This window comes from Lygodium microphyllum, chromosome 4 (assembly GCF_053477565.2).
Source record: "Lygodium microphyllum isolate KBCC chromosome 4, Lygodium_microphyllum_v1.1.10, whole genome shotgun sequence".
NCBI classification, from domain to species: domain Eukaryota; kingdom Viridiplantae; phylum Streptophyta; class Polypodiopsida; order Schizaeales; family Lygodiaceae; genus Lygodium; species Lygodium microphyllum.
Window position 1 is genome coordinate 170,454,853 of NC_141138.1, and position 20,021 is coordinate 170,474,873.

The 20,021-nt window shown below is 39.4% G+C and overlaps 1 protein-coding gene across 2 annotated transcripts in view; it reads left to right on the top strand.

Annotated features, from left to right (window-relative positions):
* Positions 1–20,021, top strand: part of LOC148037895 (serine/threonine-protein kinase 12-like) — a 169,594-nt gene that overhangs the window by 93,497 nt on the left and 56,076 nt on the right. For both annotated transcript variants that reach the window (XM_087676874.1, XM_087676873.1), the window contains exons 5-6: positions 3,338–3,458; positions 3,598–3,677. In XM_087676874.1, the coding sequence (XP_087533000.1) occupies positions 3,338–3,458; positions 3,598–3,677 (201 nt within the window). The remainder of the gene's footprint in view (positions 1–3,337; positions 3,459–3,597; positions 3,678–20,021) is intronic.

Consider the following 20,021-nt stretch of genomic DNA (forward strand, 5'->3'; position numbering starts at 1 on the left):
CAATAGGACTGGTTCAACAATTGGATGAAAAGAGAGATGAAGTTGAAAGCAATAGAATTACCTCTTTAATGTTGATGAAGAGTAGTAGATGAATCCAACCAATCAATATTGGGCATAAACCACCATCAATGGACCAAGATTGAAGATTATAAGAGCAACTTGAAGAAAGCTTTGTCCAATATGATTGCTCCCATGTAATCTTTAGCTCCCGATCAATAAGATTGCTCCAATGCAATTAAGAGAAGCCAATGATTGATAGAAGTCTACAATAGCTTGTTGGAGAAGATCCTTTGAGCTTTGAAGAGTGTAAATTCTTGTTAGAATCAAGGATTCTATGAATTTTCAAACATTGCCATGTTCAAGAGGCTGGAAATGCCTTCAATCTTGAAGAAATTATTCAATGTAAGCCCAATCTTTATGAAATACCTTAAATTAAACCTTCCCGAGGTTGTAAACAACAAAAGCCCCATGAATTGAAGCCTCAATGAAGCAAAATTTGATAAAGATTGATGGCTGCCCTGTTTTTTCCCAATTTGAGATGAGGAAAATGCTTCAATCTTGCTTGGAAGCTCCAATGTTTGCCCAATCTTTGTTGTAGATGCTTGCTTTCCACTTCTTGAAGCTAAAAGGGACCAAGATTGACTCAAAACTTCAAGAAATTGCTGAAATCTTCATGCTATCCATTTTCAGCCATAGCTAGGGTTGTGAAGGAAGCTTCAGGGTTGAAGGAAAGTGAAATATCAAGTAAGAGATGACTAGTACTTCAGGTTAGGGCTGCATGTGATCATGAAAGAGAGGGCATAGCTGTAGGATGGGGTTGTGAACTGATTCAAGAGGTCAACAACATGCTGAAAACTGGCGCAAACTGTCCAGAAGCTTCTCGTGCATCACATGGTGATAATCTTGATGAAGAACAATCAAATAGGTAGTCCATAGGTTGCCCAGGGTATTAGAAATCATCTGTAGTGGTGGCTTGAAGAGAAATGATAATGGCAGACAGAAATGAGAAGAGATCTGGATGGCAGTTTTTAGCAAGAAGCTTGAAAAGAGGAAAGAGAAGCTTGCTCCAAAAAGTAACCACGGTTTAACCTTTCTAAACCCTGTTTAGGCTTCAGTTAAGTCCATGATCCTTCAAAATGGTCCCAAATTGACCACGAATCACCAAAATGACCATGAATCCGCCATTATTTCTTCGGACATTCTTCAACACTATCAAATTTAGTCATGACTTACTGCAGAGACCTTAACTAGTCATGGTTTTAACTGAATCAAATCCTGTGACTAATTCTTGTCCTCCAGTTACTCTATGCCTAAACTATAACTAGATTCACCAGGAAAATGACTTGCCTATTAGATCAAAGATGTGCTCTGATACCAATGTAAAGAAGCTGATTCCCAGAGGTAACCATTAAATTAAAAATGCAAAGAAATAGACTAAATGCTAAGAAAGCATAGCCAAGGTGGTTAGGTATGAAATGACATGGTATGCACCCCAAACTATGGTAGCCAAGAGTATTCACCCTCTTAGATGGTGGGAGGTTGAGACCTCAAACATGTAATGTTGTAAAATGGCAAAAGATGCTAGGCTAGTTACAACTTAGCCTTTTATACTTAACCCTAGTAGGCTAAATATTGGCTAAGGCATTTAGGCACTTTTACTCTATTACAGCAGTAGTACACACAGGTCCGGCAAGTGCAACATGCAGAACTGATCAGGATCATGATGACGTCAGCTCTTGAGGAGATGTCAGGAGGTTGGGTGACTGCTCGCAACCTGCAGTACAATAGAAACACAGCCAATAATGATATCGCTTGCTGGAAACGACCTCTATACAGCAAAATGTAGGTGTGTATCTGATGTGAGACAGACTATTGAAACTTTTGGTAGCAGGGCAGCTGGTGGAAGGTGAAAATGCACCTGTAAGGAAGCTTGAGATTAGGTCGACCGCTATAGATGAAGTCGCAAGGCTGAGAAAGATAATGAAATCAGGTCGTGGCAGCAGCTGGAGCAGATCGTCCATTGATGACGACATCGTCTAGGCAGGTAGTAGCAAGTAGAAGATGGACCAGCAACAGGATGTTTGCTGCTCTGATGTCCAAGTCGTTGAGGGTTCATGATTTGGATGGCCTGATAGATAACACTTCTTGATATGACTTTTGTTGAAATGACCTTCCAAAGTCTTGAGTTCTTTATCCTAAATCTCTTTTTGCATCTTATGTCTACTCCCCTCATTGGCTTAGATATAAAAATCTTTGTTGCCAACCCTCAAATATGTAAGAAAGGCTTTTGATTTCAAGTAAGCTTCTTCTTCTATTTGTGCGATGGTACCCCTTGTGGATCAATACCACCTTGCCTTGAGGCTTGGCTTCTTTCCCCTTTTGCATAGACCGACTTGAGAACCTTTCTGCGTATTAATGTAGATCTAGCTAAGTTGAGACTTCTCCCATAATCCATTTTTCCTGTTCCAACCATGCTATTGACCTTGTATATTACCGCACCTTGACAAAAAGAATATATAACTTAATGAGTCACACTTTTTACTACAAGATTGTAGAACATTAGCTGTTTATTCACTGAGCCCTTGCATTAGAATTCCTCTTCAGAGTGGCCTACATGGGGTATATCTGCTTCCTTAGTGTCTCTCGGTTTCTGGCTCTATTTCAGGAGTTTACGTTAGTAGTTGCCTACTTGGATAATGGAATTTCATATCACTTATAATACAAACCATGGAGAGTCTATTCCTAGGTGGAGCAGTCAAAAGATGATCACAGCCCTTTTCAATGAGTCATGTCATTAGTAAATTATTCAACAAATAGATGCTCTAATCTGCTCCATACAAATAGTAAATAGATGCTCTAAACTGCTCCATTCAAGGCGTTTAAGTCTCATTTGTTATGGGACCTTTACAGAAAATCTCATTTTTCAATCTCAGATATTGAATCATGAGGACATTTCCATCTGCTGGTTGAGTTTTTCTCAGTGATTGCTATTAGGGGCTTATGTATTGTGGCATCTGTGCAATGCTCTAGACCACCTTTAATAAAAGATTACAAGCTCTACTTTGGCAAAATAAAGATGTTCCTGTCTTTACTCATCTATGGTACAAGCCTTTCAACCAGGTTTATCTTTTCTGATTGCTCAAATAATTGAGAAATTTGGTGTTTTGTTGCCTCGATAACATCTAGATTGCACCATAGTTATATTGATATGCCTAAACAGTCAAATGTCTAACCTCATTTGTATTAAGTGGTGGGTCTGCATTTGGTTTTGGTAGTCTGAGATTCACGGATATATTTCTTATTTCCTGGTTTTTATGGTTGATTTTTCTTCATACAGGGTAGCATTTAGATCTGAGTTATCTTTGATACAAAAGCTTCGTCACCCAAACATTGTACAATTTCTTGGCGCTGTTACTCAATGTACTCCTTATATGATGATTTTCGAATACTTGCCCAAGGCAAGCAGCCCATTCTGTAATTCTTCTTGTTTTGGTGTGATTGGTTTAGAAATTCTATACCAAGTACTCCAGATTGCATTATCCTCTTGACCTTTTACACTGCACAAAATCTTAATTGTTGGAATGACTGGTGAATCAGGGAGATTTATACACATTTCTCAAGAACCATGGAGCTTTGAAACCACTGAAAGCTATAGAGTTTGCATTGGACATTGCCAGGTTATTGTCTTTCAAACTAAGACCTTTTTGGTGAATAGTTAGCCCCTAGAAATAAATGACATTTGTGATAGTATACAATTGTGAAAGGCTTCTCTAAGATTTATTTGGTTGGTGAATCCTTTTGATCTCATTCTCTTTTTGTGCTTTTTCAAATGAGAAGAAAAGGTCATCCTTTGGTGAATGCCCCAGCTAGTACATTCAGCATAGGCTATTTAATGCTCAATCCAGATCGTTGTATGCTTTGGTGCAAATTGACTATGTATATTTTATAGTTGTGCTCTTATTTCTAAAATGTGTTGAGGTACAAAAATTAGGTTAAAATCTCCACAAATGTTCATCAATTTATTCTGCTCTTATATAACCCCAAGAAGAAATAAATTAAGTTCAAATCAAGACCAAATATGGAGAAGTTTTCATAAGACAACTGGCTCAAAAAGTTCTTTTAATGGACCTAAGGGTTGTGGCCATTCCTTATCCCCCCTAACACACCACTTTAATTGTCAGTTTGTATCAGTTCCCATCACCATCATCTCACAAACTTTTGGTCAACCTTCAGCACCGTCACAGAATACCATTGTGATCACTAGAGGTAGGTGTTGCTGCCTTGCTGCCTTGCTGCCTTGGCAACCCTGTTTGTTGCCATGGTGAATGTGTTGTTGCTCAGACACTGCTGCAGCTGCCCCAAACGTATGTTTGCAGCAAACCGACTTCCTTCAGCAATGGCTGTTTGCTTTCAGGACCTCGATGGCTGCTACTTACAGTCCACCTGCATTTTCACAGACTCATGCTGATTTGTGTCATCGTTGATGACTCCTTCAGCACCCCTTGGCCCGCATGGCCACGCGACAATGGCTTGAGGGGGCTGCTCTTCTCCCCCTCTGCTTTGAGCCTCTACCTATGCTCTTGGTACATTGCAATTGGCCTCTCTGCTCCTTGAGCATACATTTTGTATTCTTCACCTTGCTTGTTCAATCAGTGCATTCCCTTTCTATGCAGAATAATTTTAAGGAGGGGTTCACCAACAAAGTGCTTTGCCTTGGTCTGCCTTCACTTTGCCTTACTATCGCTTTGCATAGGTGAAGAACACTAGCCAATGGGACACTCTCGTCGCTTGTCATCTAGAGTGAGAGGATCTTGAGGTCTTGACGTGTTACGACTTTGACCTCTGCACTAGGCTCGACTAGTATCTTTGCATCTATGGCAGCTCCATTGACTTCTCACCTTGACGACATTGATGGTGATGTCTCGTCTTTCTTTACTAGTGGTAGTGATAGTGCTATTGATAGTAGCCACACAAGGCTACAAGCGTTTGAGTCCAAGGCTGTTTTTTCTGCACAGGCAATAAAGAAGCCTTTCTAGCTAGCATGTGGTAATGAATATTCAAGATATGAAGACCTCCATGATACTTGGGAGAGTTTAACTTGTCAACTGACAACAACCTGATTTCTTTTTTCCCATAAATGTTTCTACAAGATCTCAATAGCCATAGACATAAAAGCTGAAATGTCTAATTTTTAAATATGATAAGTGGGAGAGAAAATGTAGGCCATTATAATTGACTTATGGTAACCATGAAACACGCACACACACAACACAATTGTCTAATCTTTGTATTTCTTTCATGTTCCATATCCATATATATATATATATATATATATATATATATATATATATATATAAGAGTGTGTGCATGCATGTGCATGTGTGTGAGTTATTTTGTCGTTTCATGTGATGTTTCACTCATGACCTATCCAAGGGTTAAATGTTTCATGGTGAAACACAATGTTTTTGGTGGTGAAATGATTTAGGATCGAAATGTTTAATGGTTACCATGAATTGACTTAACGATTTGAAGACTTATATGTAGAGGCCATATGGTTAAATTCGAGTAATCACATTTGACATGAAGCTTTTGCATAATCAAACTATTCATTGCTTCATAGTGATGTTTTATCCCATAGGACATTCCAAATGTTGAACAATATGATCATGAGGGACAAGGTCATGAGGCCAAGGGGACAATGCCATTGATGCTCAGACATAGAAAGAAGTTTTGACTTGCAGAAATGATCCTCAAGACCAGAAACCAAACCAAAAGTTTCTAAAACTAGCATCATGGTAGTAGTATCCCTTTCTTAATCTCTGGTCATGAAAAAGATTATCAGGATATGCTTGTGCTAAAAGATGAGAACCATTCAGTGATTCAGGGTCATGCAAATGCCTAGTAGCAGTTATAAAATCCAAATACACCAGAAAAGGATGAGTAACTACTGCGTACACATGTGCATGGACATCAAGGCATGCGTACACATGCATGCACACCACCCATAGTCAAAGAATCCAAATACACCAAATATAATCTATGTTGAGTGTGAATGTAACTTAAGTTGAAACATTAAAAGAAGGGAGAGTACTAGCTCAAGTCAATATCCTAAAGTGTGTAGCAGTCATACAGAGACTATTGGTAGTATCTCTTAAGGAAGGTAAAAGTATCAATGGTAATGTCACCAAAGACCCTATGATTATGAGATTTCCAAATGATCCAAAGTGTCCAAAATCTCATCTAAGCCAAAAATGGGTACATGTCCTTAAAGGAGTATGAATAACACCAAATAGCCAAAAGCGTGGGAGATGGGAGATAATACATGCCGATCCAAAGACTATGTGGAGGAGGAGAGTTACTTTTTTCAAGACCTTCAATTATGACACTTTCTTTTGTGATCAGACACACATGATTTGACACTACACACCTCCTAATTGGTTATTCACTCAAGCCTTGTAATATACTTTCCGGTTGTTGTATATTTTGTGTGGAAAGTTTCTTTTAGAGCTAGTCTTGTAATCTTGGGATACTTTCTCCAGGAGAGGCTATATTGATAGAATGATTATTTCCTGATAAAAAATAGACAAAAGTGTCTCCTAAAACACTTAGAAGGAAACACATCTTTAACAAACACACGCACATGTGGTTTTTTTTTGGGTGAAACCTCTATTCATTACATCATTAATGTGAGAACAAGATAGACCTAATCACCATGAAGTCTATTCCAAAAAAAGGGGGGTAAAACACAACCATAGTAGACTCATTGGTGTGACTTGATTGACTGACCAATAGTGTTAGTGGTGGTGACACTAGGAACTATATATTAATTAGTTAATTAATGCTAGTTCAAGGTTCAATTAATGCCTAGGATGACTTGGGAGTCAAAATGGCCTAGCCAATTTAATGGTGGATGGCACATTAAATTTTTTGGTCAAGGAGAGAGGTTGAAATTAATATTTAGAATTATTAGTTCTGAAAATTAATTACATGGTTGAAAAATCTAATTAGAAGGTTGCTACTTCGCAAAACTTTCCCATGGAAGTGAGGCAAAGGTTGTTGGAGACTGGTTGAGCCCCATTCTAGCATTGTGGAGGTTGCGAGAAAAGGAGAGAGAGAGTTGTTGTTTATGTTTTCTAGCCGTTGGTGATCAGCCTAGCTATTGGAGACTGCCAAGGAGTTGCTTACAATTGATTAGGAGGCCGTTGGAGGCAAATGACAAACCCTATAGGCTGTCTAGATATAGGCGATAACAAGTTTGGGGCCTTAGGGGCAGATGACTACATGTGAGACTCCTTTTGATGATGGTTTGCAATCATTCAACCATTTCTAGCAAGGCAACAGAAAATTTGAGGACTTCCTCATAATTAAAAGTGGAAATTTCTCTCTCCTTATCTTTCTCTCTCATCTACAATCATTCACTTAACCTTTCTTAACCATTTAGAGCAGATCTCAGCCATAGAAGGTGGACAATAGAGGATTTGCTGCTGTAAATCTTAATTTGCAGCAAAGATTAGGGTTTAGTAGGCACCTTGGGCCCCATTCTAGAAATTTGAAGGCGTAGTACTTGAAATCAGCAGCTGGGATTCGAGGAATGGCCAAAGATTTCAAGAAGCCAGCCATCCCAAGAGGATTTGGGGTTATATTGGACCAGCCAAGGCCCAATAAATGCTTGGGTGAATCAAGAGGGAAACTGATAAGAAGGCTTGCTGGTGATTATCACAGCAAAGAGGCACTGCAAAGCGAAGGAAATTGGGGCAATCTCAGTGTACTTCATCCAATTGCAATATAGTGCTTAATCAAGCTATTTATCACCCTATCCTAGAAGGAAGGGTAGTTTCAAAAAGTCTATCCAAAAAGTCATGAGATGCAAGGCAACACCATAGGAGATGGGGAACAATATCCAAAGTATGAGAACATCACAAGCAATGAGAGGGAGTAATGCAAGGTTTTACTAGCTTTTGATCCACTAGAGAAGCTCCAATAATGCATCTATCAAAAAAGAGTATTTGTTTCAATGGTAGCTTGTTCTTCCATTATTAATGTTGGTTTTCCACCATCTCAATGGTTTATTCAAATGCTGCAAATCATTCTGAGGTTTGTCATTTCAAGGTGTTGACAAAAAATTGTCTTGGTAAACTTTACTCATAGTTGCACTAATACCACGTATGCAAGGGTTCATACTATGCCATACTTTAGGTACCATGCCTTACGTATTAGTATCATAAGGTACCAACTTATTGTATATTTCTTTTCCTATCCAAACCACACTTTGGGATGAGCTAAATGCTCCTTACACTAGTATGATTTTCCAATGGGATTAGGCTATTTGAGATTCAAACAATTTCTCTACCTTAGTTTGTGAAAAAACAAGGAGTTTAAGTTTCTTTTAGGATAGATTAACATACTTTTATCATACTGTACCTTCAGAAATCCTAATGTATCATTTAGTACCGCATTTTATCATACCGTACTTTTCGTACCTGACAACAATGACTTTACGAGAGGCCATTTGTTGGAGAGACAACACACGACTACCAAGGGTGTTATTTTTATGTTTTTCCAATCTCAAAGTTTGAGAGGTATCAAGAATGGAGTATGTGGTTGATGTTGTACATGTTCTTGATTCTCCTCCAAATCAATCTACGATGTATACAAAGATCAATAGCTTGGCATGCATCGGGAAAAGAGGCCACTTGCCCTTGTGCATGAACCACATCTTCAACATATTTGATATAGAGTCTATGCAAATTGTAGGCTTTAACAAGTTCTTGAATAGCCAGGACTCATAGAAAATAACATTCCAATGAATATTTTTTTATGCATAGGATTATCCTAAAGAAGAGGTCTTCCAAACCATTCATGTGAGACATAGAAGTGAGAAACAACACGAAACATCTCTTGGGAGTACCTGAAACGCGGAAAATGTATACAAACAGGCCTGAAACACGTTTCCCCAGTTGAAATGTTCCCCATTCGAGAAAACAGTTGCCACATGGTGTTTTGGCTTGGGAAATGTTTTGGGTTCACCCATTCCCCCACATGCTTGAAACATTTTTTTCTAATGTTATCGTCTTTAATGTTTCACCTTTCTTTTAATGTTTATCATTTTTAATGTTTCACGTTGTGAGACCCTACTCCAAGCAGTCATGGTTATCACTTCGAGAGGCTTAGACCGGCTCCGTAGTGAAAGGTCTGTCCATAGCGATAGTCTCGGGCAGTAGGAAATATGGGTGCCAAGGGGGGCTTTGGGCGTAAATCCTACATTGTTCCTAGAATCTGAGGAGCCCCTTCGTGACCCAGGATGGGATCGTGGAACCTTAAATACTAGTTACAAGGGTGGAATCTTGGTGGGCAGAATACCCTCGTGGAATTCTATATATCTTCTGTAGGGTCGAAAAGATGGAAATTGTAATAAGCTTCCAATATAATAAGGAAATTGCGGTAACTTTTGAATTGTATTCGTGTCCATAAAATAAAATACGTGAAGGATCCTGTGATTTAATGGAGCAAGTAAGGAAGCTAGTTGTATATGTTCCAATAAATGTGCTGTAGGTAATAAAAAAACTAAAGATGATTCCATCATCAAAGGAAAGCGGGTGGGCGTAATCCTTGAAAGGTGTGTCCTACGGTAGAGTGGTCCCGGTTAGCTGGGAGCTTTTCTAAATTGGCAATAGAAATAGGAAGACGATAAATTAACCAATTAGTCGTTGGGATGAACCAACTCGCATTGTTTTAGGGTTTTAAGTCAACGGGGCTTCATGGCACTGACCAATCCACATGGGCATGATTTGTTTAACCTCTAGAAGATAGTGGCTTGTTTCTCTCTACCATGTTAATAGCCTTGATCAATCACTATGCTAAGAATGACCAAAACTAATCCTCTCTCTTTATGTCTCTCTCTCCCCATGTGGCAATAGTACAAAAATATGGATAAAACTTTTAATAAATATACTGTTATTTGGCCTCACGATTTCATTGAGGTGCTCTCTCTCTCTCTGAACTTGGAAATTAGAAAAAGCTTCCATTTTGTGTATGAAACTTTCCTTCTAAATTCTAACTTTTAAGCACCTAGGTCCTCTCCAATTTTTCTGTTTCAATTTCTGTTTCTCCATTTCCCTCAACTATGCTATGAGACCACATTTTCTTTTTGTCACGATTCATGAATTAATTGAGGTAAGTATGTACATTGATGATTTACCCCTGAAAATGGCCAAGAATGACTATAAAGAATGGATATTGCATGCATTGCCAGCGCTTGGGTCATGTGGACAAGGAGTTTCACAACAAGGCCCAAGGTTACCTAATTAGATTTTCTTCCGAATCCCATTAGACCTTGGTTCAACCCACAATGGTATTCCCATTGGGTAGGAAAGAAGGGATTCTAGTCTAACATCTACATATGTTGCTCCTGTTCCTCATGGTTTCCATCCATCCTAATGTTGATTCAGTAGACATGAGACAATGGAAAGCCCCTCAGCACCTTGCAAGATCTAAAGGTATGGCAGATTGGGATTGCTTGCCACACCCACCCCCTCTCATACCCCAATCTGCTCTTGCTCTTCCCACCTTGCCTCCTCCCTCCCTTTTGCTTCTGCCTGCCTACCTTGCTCTTCCCGCATGCCTCCTCTGCTCTTCCTGCCTTGCCTTGTTTCTCCCTCCTACTTATGTATGCCTACCTTGCCTACTTGCTCGCTTGTCCATCCTGCCCATCTTCCTTACCAGGCCCAGCATGGAATCCACCCCCCTGCATTGGCAACACTCTTTCGAGCAATGTCTACCCTTCCTCAATTCTCTCTTCCCCGCCAGCAATAGGATAAGATCAGCAAGGCCAAGGAAAGTTATAATGAGGGTGAGAAGCCACATGGACTGTGGCTGCATCAAGCACCCCCGAAGGGTGGCTAGATCAGCCTGTGGTGTGAAGGAGGGCGTTAGTGCAACATATTCAACCTCAGGATGTGCTCTGACGCAGCAAGGTTAGGTCAAGGATGGGACAATGTACAAGCAATTCAATTTCATGGCTCCCAAGCAGCCACCTCACTCATAGCAGTGCTCCTTCATCTTAGAAGAGAGCAACAAACTTGAGGGTACTCATGCTTTTGTTCCCTTGATTAGAACTTCACAATACAATCCAAGCATGACAATCTAAAAGGGGAAAAACCACAAGAAGAAAAAGAGAGGGGGAGCAAGCCCCTTTTGGTCTCCTGTTTTGGGCTTGAGAGGGGATATTATGCCACGAAAAGGTAGGACAAAATTAAAACCTCAAATGGTTGTCTATTTATTTGACTGTCATGCAATCCTAAAACCAAGTCATTGAATTCAAATTAAATTTTTTGTTGGATTTAGGGTTGTATGGATTTACGTTTATAGTTCGGAGAAGAAGAGGTTTGAGAGAACAAACACAAGTGTATTGAGAAGTATCCATGTAGAAGATTTACAAGATCAAGTCACCCTAGAGCGAATGGGTATATATTGAAAGCGGGGGAAAAATAACTTCCTAGTGAGGGGAAAAAACTGCCATTGCGGTCCTTAGTGTGTTCATACACATCATTTTTAAAATATGGTAACAAATCCCCCTTGTGAGTGATGAAGTAAACAAGAGTTAACACTCATTTATAGGAAAGTGCCGAGGTTGGTGAAATTAAGGAATTTATTTGTGACAATATTGATGTTTTGTGAACCATGCTCGTTAGGAAGGTTGTGGGAGAGATTTGAAATCCAACTTATAGAGGATATTATTTATAGATTTGAACTAGATGGCATGTTCATACACATCACTTTTAAAATATGGAAACAAATCCCCCTCGTGAGTGATGCAATAAACAAGAGTTAACACTCATTTATAGGAAAGTGCCAAGGTTGGTGCAATTAAGTAATTTATTTGCGACAATATTGGTGTTTTGTGAACCATGCTCGTTAGGAAGGTTGTGGGAGAGATTTGAAATCCAACTTAGAGGATATTATTTATAGATTTGAAGTGGATGGCATGTAGGGTGATCGACTTAAGACTGAGACAGTAATTAAAGCCTTGAAACACGCATAGTGACTCTTGAGACAACATAGTTATACTTTGTCAGCTTTTCTTGGGATGCCCGAAGTTCAGTTATAAAGTGGAGTGTCACAGGGAAAGTCTCTAATATTGGAGGAGTTTAAATATGATCAATGTGGCAAGGCAAAGACCGCTGAATCAATGAAATCACTCATACCAAGTTCAAGGTGCTTGCTTTAGACCATGCAATGCTGCCTTCAATTTTTACAGTTTGCTTTGTTTGCCTTTATGAGCAAAAGCATGAGGTTGAAATACATGTATTTCCTCATCCAAATCACCTTTCCAAACTATAGTTTTAAGATTGATAGGCATTCCAATTATTATGAGCTGCTAATGCACAAACACTACGAATTATTGTCATATGACAAGTGGAAGCAAGGGTCTCATCAAAGTCAATGCATACGTACCAAGCATAATCCTTTGCCATAAGTCTATCCTTATAACGAGCAACACTAGCATGGCGTACATTTCAATTATGAATCCACTTAGTGCCAATGGATTTTTGCTAGGAAGCAAGTTGCATAAGAACCAAGTGCCATTTTTGACAATAGTATCATACTTTAATTACCTAGCATCCATCCAATTTTCTACATTTTGTGCCTCTTCAAAAGGAACAAACTCATCTCTATTACATATCCTAGAAACAACTAGTGCATATCAATATGATGCGTAAGACGAGAGCCAGAACGAGTACAATTAGACAAAGGTACATCCAATATAGTTTTGAGTAATGCTTGCACAAACCATTTTGGCATTGTGTTGGACTCCTCAACCTCTACTCTCTCATCATGAATCACAAGTTTCATAGCTACATTAGAAATAAATTAATTTATGCATTTGTTAGAAAGCTACATAGGCTGAAACTCTCTCATTTTCTACATTGATTCTCCATCATTGAAAAGAGGCAACGAAGTGCTGTGTATGTCTTGTGAGTATACATCATCTCCTTGGCACATGAACATGAAGGCTACATGGTATCTTCCACAAAGAGGACATCAGGACTAGCCCAAATATGCTTAGTCTGTGGATGGTATAACCTCTAATCTTTTCTTTTAGAATTGTAACCAACAAAGATTTATTTCACAACCATGTCATCCAATCTTGTGCAATGCCACACAGGTCCCAATACATAAGCTAGGCAATCAAGAACATGCAAGTGGGTAACAAATGGCTTTCTTCAAAGCTACGTCTCATATGGAGTGAAGATTGCAATGCTTTGGTGGGATAGGTATAATCTCAAGCTAGAAACCATGTAGCAAGCTTGACTTATGATTATACATGTCATTTTTATTAAGAGACTTATTGTCCCTCTCTGAGCTATACTATTTTGTTGATATGTATATGATCTTGTATTCCCCTCCCTTGGCCTCACTTGCATGCATGTGCATGTGTACACATTTACACACATACCCCAAAAAAAAAAAAGAGAACAGAACAGAGAGTATCCACGTTAGATCTCGATAACATTTTAATCATATATACAAACTATTTGAAGCATAAGAAGCACATTACTTTGCAACACAATTTATATACTTCTCTTGCATTTTCCCCCAAGGGTAATACTGTCATATGCGCTAATAACTCCTTTATTCTGTTAAAGGAGTTAATAAAATTGTATTGATGACTACTAGTGGGAGTACTTTTGTGGGTTGTGTAGGCTCTATAATTACAGGAAATGTGTGGAAAATATGACATGAGCATTTGCAGATTCATGAACCTTTTAGATGCAAAACTTTGACATGCATATTTTAGCTAGCCATATTTTGCTAGTTTGGAACACTTGTAGAAATCTAATTGGATATCATTATTGCCTGCTCTTGAGGCACTTGTAAAACAAATTTATAAGGGTTGCATATTGGGTAAAATGAACATGCTTCTTTTTCAAAAGATGGTTAGTTTTGGCAATTACCTGTACTTCGTGACTTTTGTTGACAATTACTCTAGGACTGCATCACAAATCTGAATCCAAAATAGACATGTAAGAATCATGTAGCAAAGGGTTGTAATTGCATTGCACACCAAGTGCCTAGTTTGCATTCTCCACAACATTTGCAAATATTGAATTAGAAGGAGAGGTATCTGTAATAGACATACTAGCCTCTTTCTTCGTAGCCTCTACTGTGGCTAGTTTTAGGATAGTCCTTAGTGACATGATCTCTCCTGTTATATTACTTGGAAAATCTTTTATCGTCCATTTTCTACTGACTTTTATTAGCCTTATTTGTTTAGACAATAATCATGAATACATGCTTACTATTAGAAAGGGTGAGTTTTGCTTTTATCTTTTTAATTAGCTTGATCTGTAACACACATAGTGGACCAGTTTTCTTGATATTGATCTTCTTGTAGCAAAATAGGAATGAGCTCCTCAAATATTAAATGATAAGTTAACAAAAAACTACGACAAGAATCAAGAAGACCACTAAGAACAATTTTTGTAAGTAATTTGCTTTTCCAAACCTCATCTGCAACAATTAGTTGCTATTTAAGATGTTTTATCTTTTGAGTTGTCCATAGTGTCACCTTCATACATCTGATAACTTGCAATGGTAAGTAGCATAGGCCTCATTTCTTCCTTGATATAGGCGTGTAAGTGTATCCTAAGCCTCTTTAGCTGTTGTGCATGAGTGAAAGTTACTATATTTTGATAATGATGTGTGTGAATACACTTAGGACACTTTTTTCCCTCATTAGGAGGGATTTTTTTCTTGAGATCTATAAATAAATCTATTCACTTTAGGGATAGCGTAGTCTTGTAAATCTTCTACATGGCTATCTCTCAATATGCTTTGAGTTAGGTGTTCTCAATTTTCTTCTTCTCCAAATGTATGTGTATTCTTGCAACCCTAAATCCAACATTTGATATTAGAGTAGGCTATGACTTCTTGGGCAAAGTCGTCAATACCCTTTGCTTCATCTCCTTCGATTGGCAAAAGATTGGACGAGCATTAGTAGGTCCACTAATATGCGACGAAGCCTGAAGAACCTTGTAACATAATATTTTTTATTAAGGTACTTTTTTGCCTTTGTTTGCACTATTACTAGTATTGCGAAACTATTTCGCCAATTTGTGTAGATTTTCCGACATTTGTCATTTCCGTAGGTAAGGCCTTTTTTAGTCTTATATGTGTGCTATATAGCATGAGTTGGTTTTGTCAAAATTTTCCTTTATACATGCAACTTTTGCATGAAGTGCAATCAATGGCTATGGCTAGTAGAAATGATATTTCCATATGGTTGTTGTTAAGGGTAAGTTGGATGGAACCAACTATCAACTACGGCCTTGTATGATGTGCCATGTATTGGTTACAAAATGGTTGTGAAACATTTATGCAAGGAACTGATGTACATCCCATTGTGGCTATGGAACAAGAGCTATTGAGAATCTTGTATATTCCAATTTTACTATAGCTAATGCTAGAGCTGTTAACATCAGCCTTTAGTGCCATTCCCAAGCTTCCATGGTCATCATTGGAGGTAGATGTTGCTATTGTGTAACATCTGCACATGAGAAATGACACAAGCTATACTCACAATGAAAGGGACTAAACATCAAACTTACCCCCCAACCATAGAGCCAAACGGGCTCACCCTTGAGCCTAGGAGCTAGCAACAGTTCGGGTCATGACCACATCCCAAGGGTTGTTGTCCCATATACTAGTATGCGGATGTGTTGGCCAAAGGGCCAAGAGTCTTAAGAGTGGTGATCACACAATGAATTTGCACAATAGGGCCTTGAGTCCCATAAATAGGACTCAACTGCCCTAACCCCAAAGTGTCCTTAGTGCGTTTGCACTAAGTCATTTGATGACCATTGTGACCAATGATACCAGCACCCATCCGGATGTCCAAGGACATAACACTGTAAGTGTCCTTAGTGCCTTTGCACTAAGTCACTTGATGACCATTGTGACCAATGATACTATCACCCATCTAGATGTCCAAGGACATAACACTGATACCAATGAAATGTCCCTCTAGGATCTAACATGTACATGAGACACACTCAAGCCATACTCACAATGAAAGGGACTAGACATTAGCCATAGAGCCAAACATGCTCACCCTTGAGCCTAGGAGCTAGCACATTTTGGGTCACAACCATATCTCGAGGGTTGGCGCCCCATACCACTAGTCCACACCATCCTTGTGTGTGGATACATCAGCCAATAGGCCAAGAGTCCAAGAGTGGTGATTACACAATGAATGTGCACAATAGGGCCTTGAGTCCTATAAATAGGACTTGGTTCCCCTAACCGCAAAGTACCCTTATTGTGTTTGTACTAAGTCACTTTATGACCACTATGGAACCAATGCTTCTAATGCCCATCCAGATGTCAAGGGATGTAAGATTAATGGCCTTTCGCATTACCAGATGAATGTCTTGCTGCTCCAATACTATTACTGTTGCTACTGCAAACACAAATTTGCAGTAGACTACTTTTAATGGCACCCTTCACTATGCAAACCTTAGCTGATGCTACATTCAGCTTCTTGTTGCTACCACAACTTCTAAATAGCTGCATTTTGCTAACGAGACTCATCGCTGCTATTGTTGTCAAACACAACTTGCAAAGTTATCTTCTCAACTAGATACAATTGCGTTTTTTGATCCTACCTTCCATGCCATTGATGTGTATCCTTCACTTTTTTCACACTCTTACATCCAACCATTGGCTAGTTGTTGTGTTAGGATCCTTCAAGTATGGCCACTACTCTGCTGATTATTGGCATTGACTCCTTCAACATCCCTCAGCCCCTATCACAAGTGACAATGGCCTAGTGGGTTTTTCTTCTCCATCAAGCCTCTGCCTTGTTTTCAACTACATTGTAGTCTGTCTCTTCGCTCATTGTATTTCATTGTATTCTCACCTCACTTGTTTATTATATCATTGTATTTCATTCTCTAAGCATTCATGCGTTAGTTGTTGTTTTCACATCTCCATACACTCTTTGTTGGCCCTTGTGTTCTCATAAAAGTGCCTTATTTGGCTAGGTGTGGTCCTATATTGTAAGCAAGATTTGTAGTAAGAATCTAGGTCCTCCTAAATGGAAAGCTCAAGAAATATGAGAGACCCAAAATTTGAAAGACGTCTATACATCTTATATTATGATAGGAATATGGTTTTACAAACTATCGGCCTTGCACACAATGTATCCACGCTGTGCTTTAATTATGAGGTATTGAACCCACTCGTGCACTCTATATCCATAGAGCACATTCATGTCTTATCTAGAACAGTTTTGATCGACCATGATGAGTCTATGCTCAATTGTGTAGCCACAAACACTCCTACTTGCAATTGAAACCAGACTTCCTTCTTGAACAGGGTGGTAGATAACCTGATTTAAATAATTATAGCAAGTAAACAATTCATAAATCTGAAATAGATACTACCACTTGAATCTTGGACAGCCAACACCTGATTGGCCCCCAAATTGGCGCCCTTTGTAGTATTTCTTTTAAGTTGTATCGCTTAAATCTGTACTACACTGAGATGTAGGCTGATCTCTCCACAAATTTGGTCTCCTTGGGCTGTCACAGTTGACCAGCAGCATTATGATTCAAATTGCCCCTTCATTTTGGCATAAATTGAACCAATAAATTTTGCATGAAAGCCAATTTCAATGCAGATGTGTAATCCCTTCGGATGTGCTGTAATTTCTTCAATAGCAGCAACTGCTATATTCTGGCAGTAATCAGGCTTAATTACAGCAAAACAGTTCTGGATACTTTCAGATTTTTCTCTCTCTCTCTCTCTCTCTCTCTCACACACACACACACACACACACACACACACACACACACACAGATCTATTAACGTCTCTAGAAGGCCATTCCAATACAACTGGCATCATCATCTCTCATCAGAGAAGAAAACAGAATTATGTCTAGGTCTACATGATAAATTGAAAATGAAGAATAGGAAGACTGAGAAAATAAAAAGAGTATAGAATATCTCCCTTTCATTTTATGGAGTCCACCAAGACTTTGCAAGCTACCCCCGATTGACTGGATGTGGTAATCTTTATTTGTAACGAGCAATTGTGATGCAAATGTGTCGCACATGAGTATGCCTACGATACTGAGCAGGTATCTTAGGATGACATGCTCTGCATAACGCTGTAGCTCTGTCTATTGTGATGTCGCCTAATGATGTCCCGTGATGGTGCATGCCAATAGGAGATGTAGTGTCTAAGGTGGCAGTGGCTGGGGGGTCAGCCATATTGAAAAAGTCTATAACTGCTCTTTGGAGGGGTGGATGCGATTTGGGTTGCCTTCAATCCTATAACAATGCTGCTTTGCGCCGTTGGAGCTCCAATAAGAAAAGGCCCAGACATCTTTGGTCCTCATAGTCCATCACCCATCTCAATGGTCCAAAGCTCTCCTTAAAGAGGCAATGGTAGCGGCCTCGGATATCATAGTATACTGTGCATCTACAAATGTAGTGTTCCTTCGTCGTTGCCTCCCATCCACAAAGCTGGCACATCCTCTCATTTGTTGCAACATGTCTCCATCAGCCTATCTCAATCATCAGCTGATGTGATGAGGTGTGGATTTGTCCAATAGTAGCTCAAAGCCTGTGAGAGTTGAGCATCTATATATCTTGGCCTCACTATGAAACCATCATGGGAAAGCTGCAAGAAGTGACATTGGAATTGTGCCATCTTCTTGCCTAATGGGAAAGGGGGCTTGGACCATATCCTCTCTCTCTCTCTCCACTTTAGTGATATCTACTCTGATTACTCTATTCAACTTTGAATGGTTGAGACTTAAAGTGGGACAATCAAGACTGTAATCGAACGATGGCAATCTATCTATATTCATGCCATGCAAGTTCAGCCATGTGCTCATGTGTGCATACCAACATTGTCTATCTCCCTTTTCTACAAGATGTCTTGAAGACTTCAGAGCTAGCATAGAGTATTGGACTTTAGGGAGTTGCCATATCCTTTGGAGGAAGATGATTGCTTGGAATAGTGCCTCCACACTACCATGGATGCTGCACCCAATTCTGCTTGGATGATCTTGTGGTACTGAGGCTTTCGCGCTTATGATACGTGCTATCATCATGACCAACGGTCTCTCCATATGTTCCCAGCCATCATAACGTTGTGCTTTAGGTTTGTTATAGTCCATGAGAGGTGCACATTTAGTATGATAAAGGCTTGAGTTCCAAATGGTTGCTCCATAGAGTAGTGTGGGCATAACTGAAGTTTCAAAGAGCCACAATTTGAACTGTGTGTGTGCACACTGTCGCTTTAGAGTGCCCAAAGCTATATATGCCTGTGCAAGCCTAGCCTTTGAAGTCTCCTTTCATGAAAACTGTGGCCCTTTGAAAGTGACCCCAAGGATTATATATTTTCTAACCATTTCCATGCACAAAGTGATGCTCTGAGCGTGTCACCCAAGCTGCCGAGGTGTTAAAGACCATGATTTTAGTGTTTCCAAGATTAACCTTAAGGCCTTTCTCTTCACAAAACACATGCGATGCATCTGGATATCGTTGTAGCCCCTCGAGTGAATTGGAGATGAGCACAATATCATCTGCATATAACAAAATTGGTATCAATACCCCAGCCAAGCTAGCTCCCATATAACCCCATCTTTGTCTGTAATTTGAAATCTCGTCAATGTACAATCCAAACAGCAAAGGAGAGAGTGGACAGCCTCGTTTTACACCAACCGCGCTGGTCATTGAGTCTGTTATGCCTGCAGGTAGTCATACTCTACTTGTCACTATCTTATACAATGTATAAATACACCACTGCATATCCTCCGGGACTCCAATGATTTGCAACCTTTGCATGAGTCTTGCACGTGGTACTGTATCAAAAGCTTTGCAAAAATCCATGGAACAACAATAGATTTTTTGCCTTCCCGATTGTCCCACCTCAATCAAGGCCCTCATTGTGAATATATGGTCTAATGTATTGTATCCTTGGCAGAAGCTAGCTTGCCCTGTAGACCGTA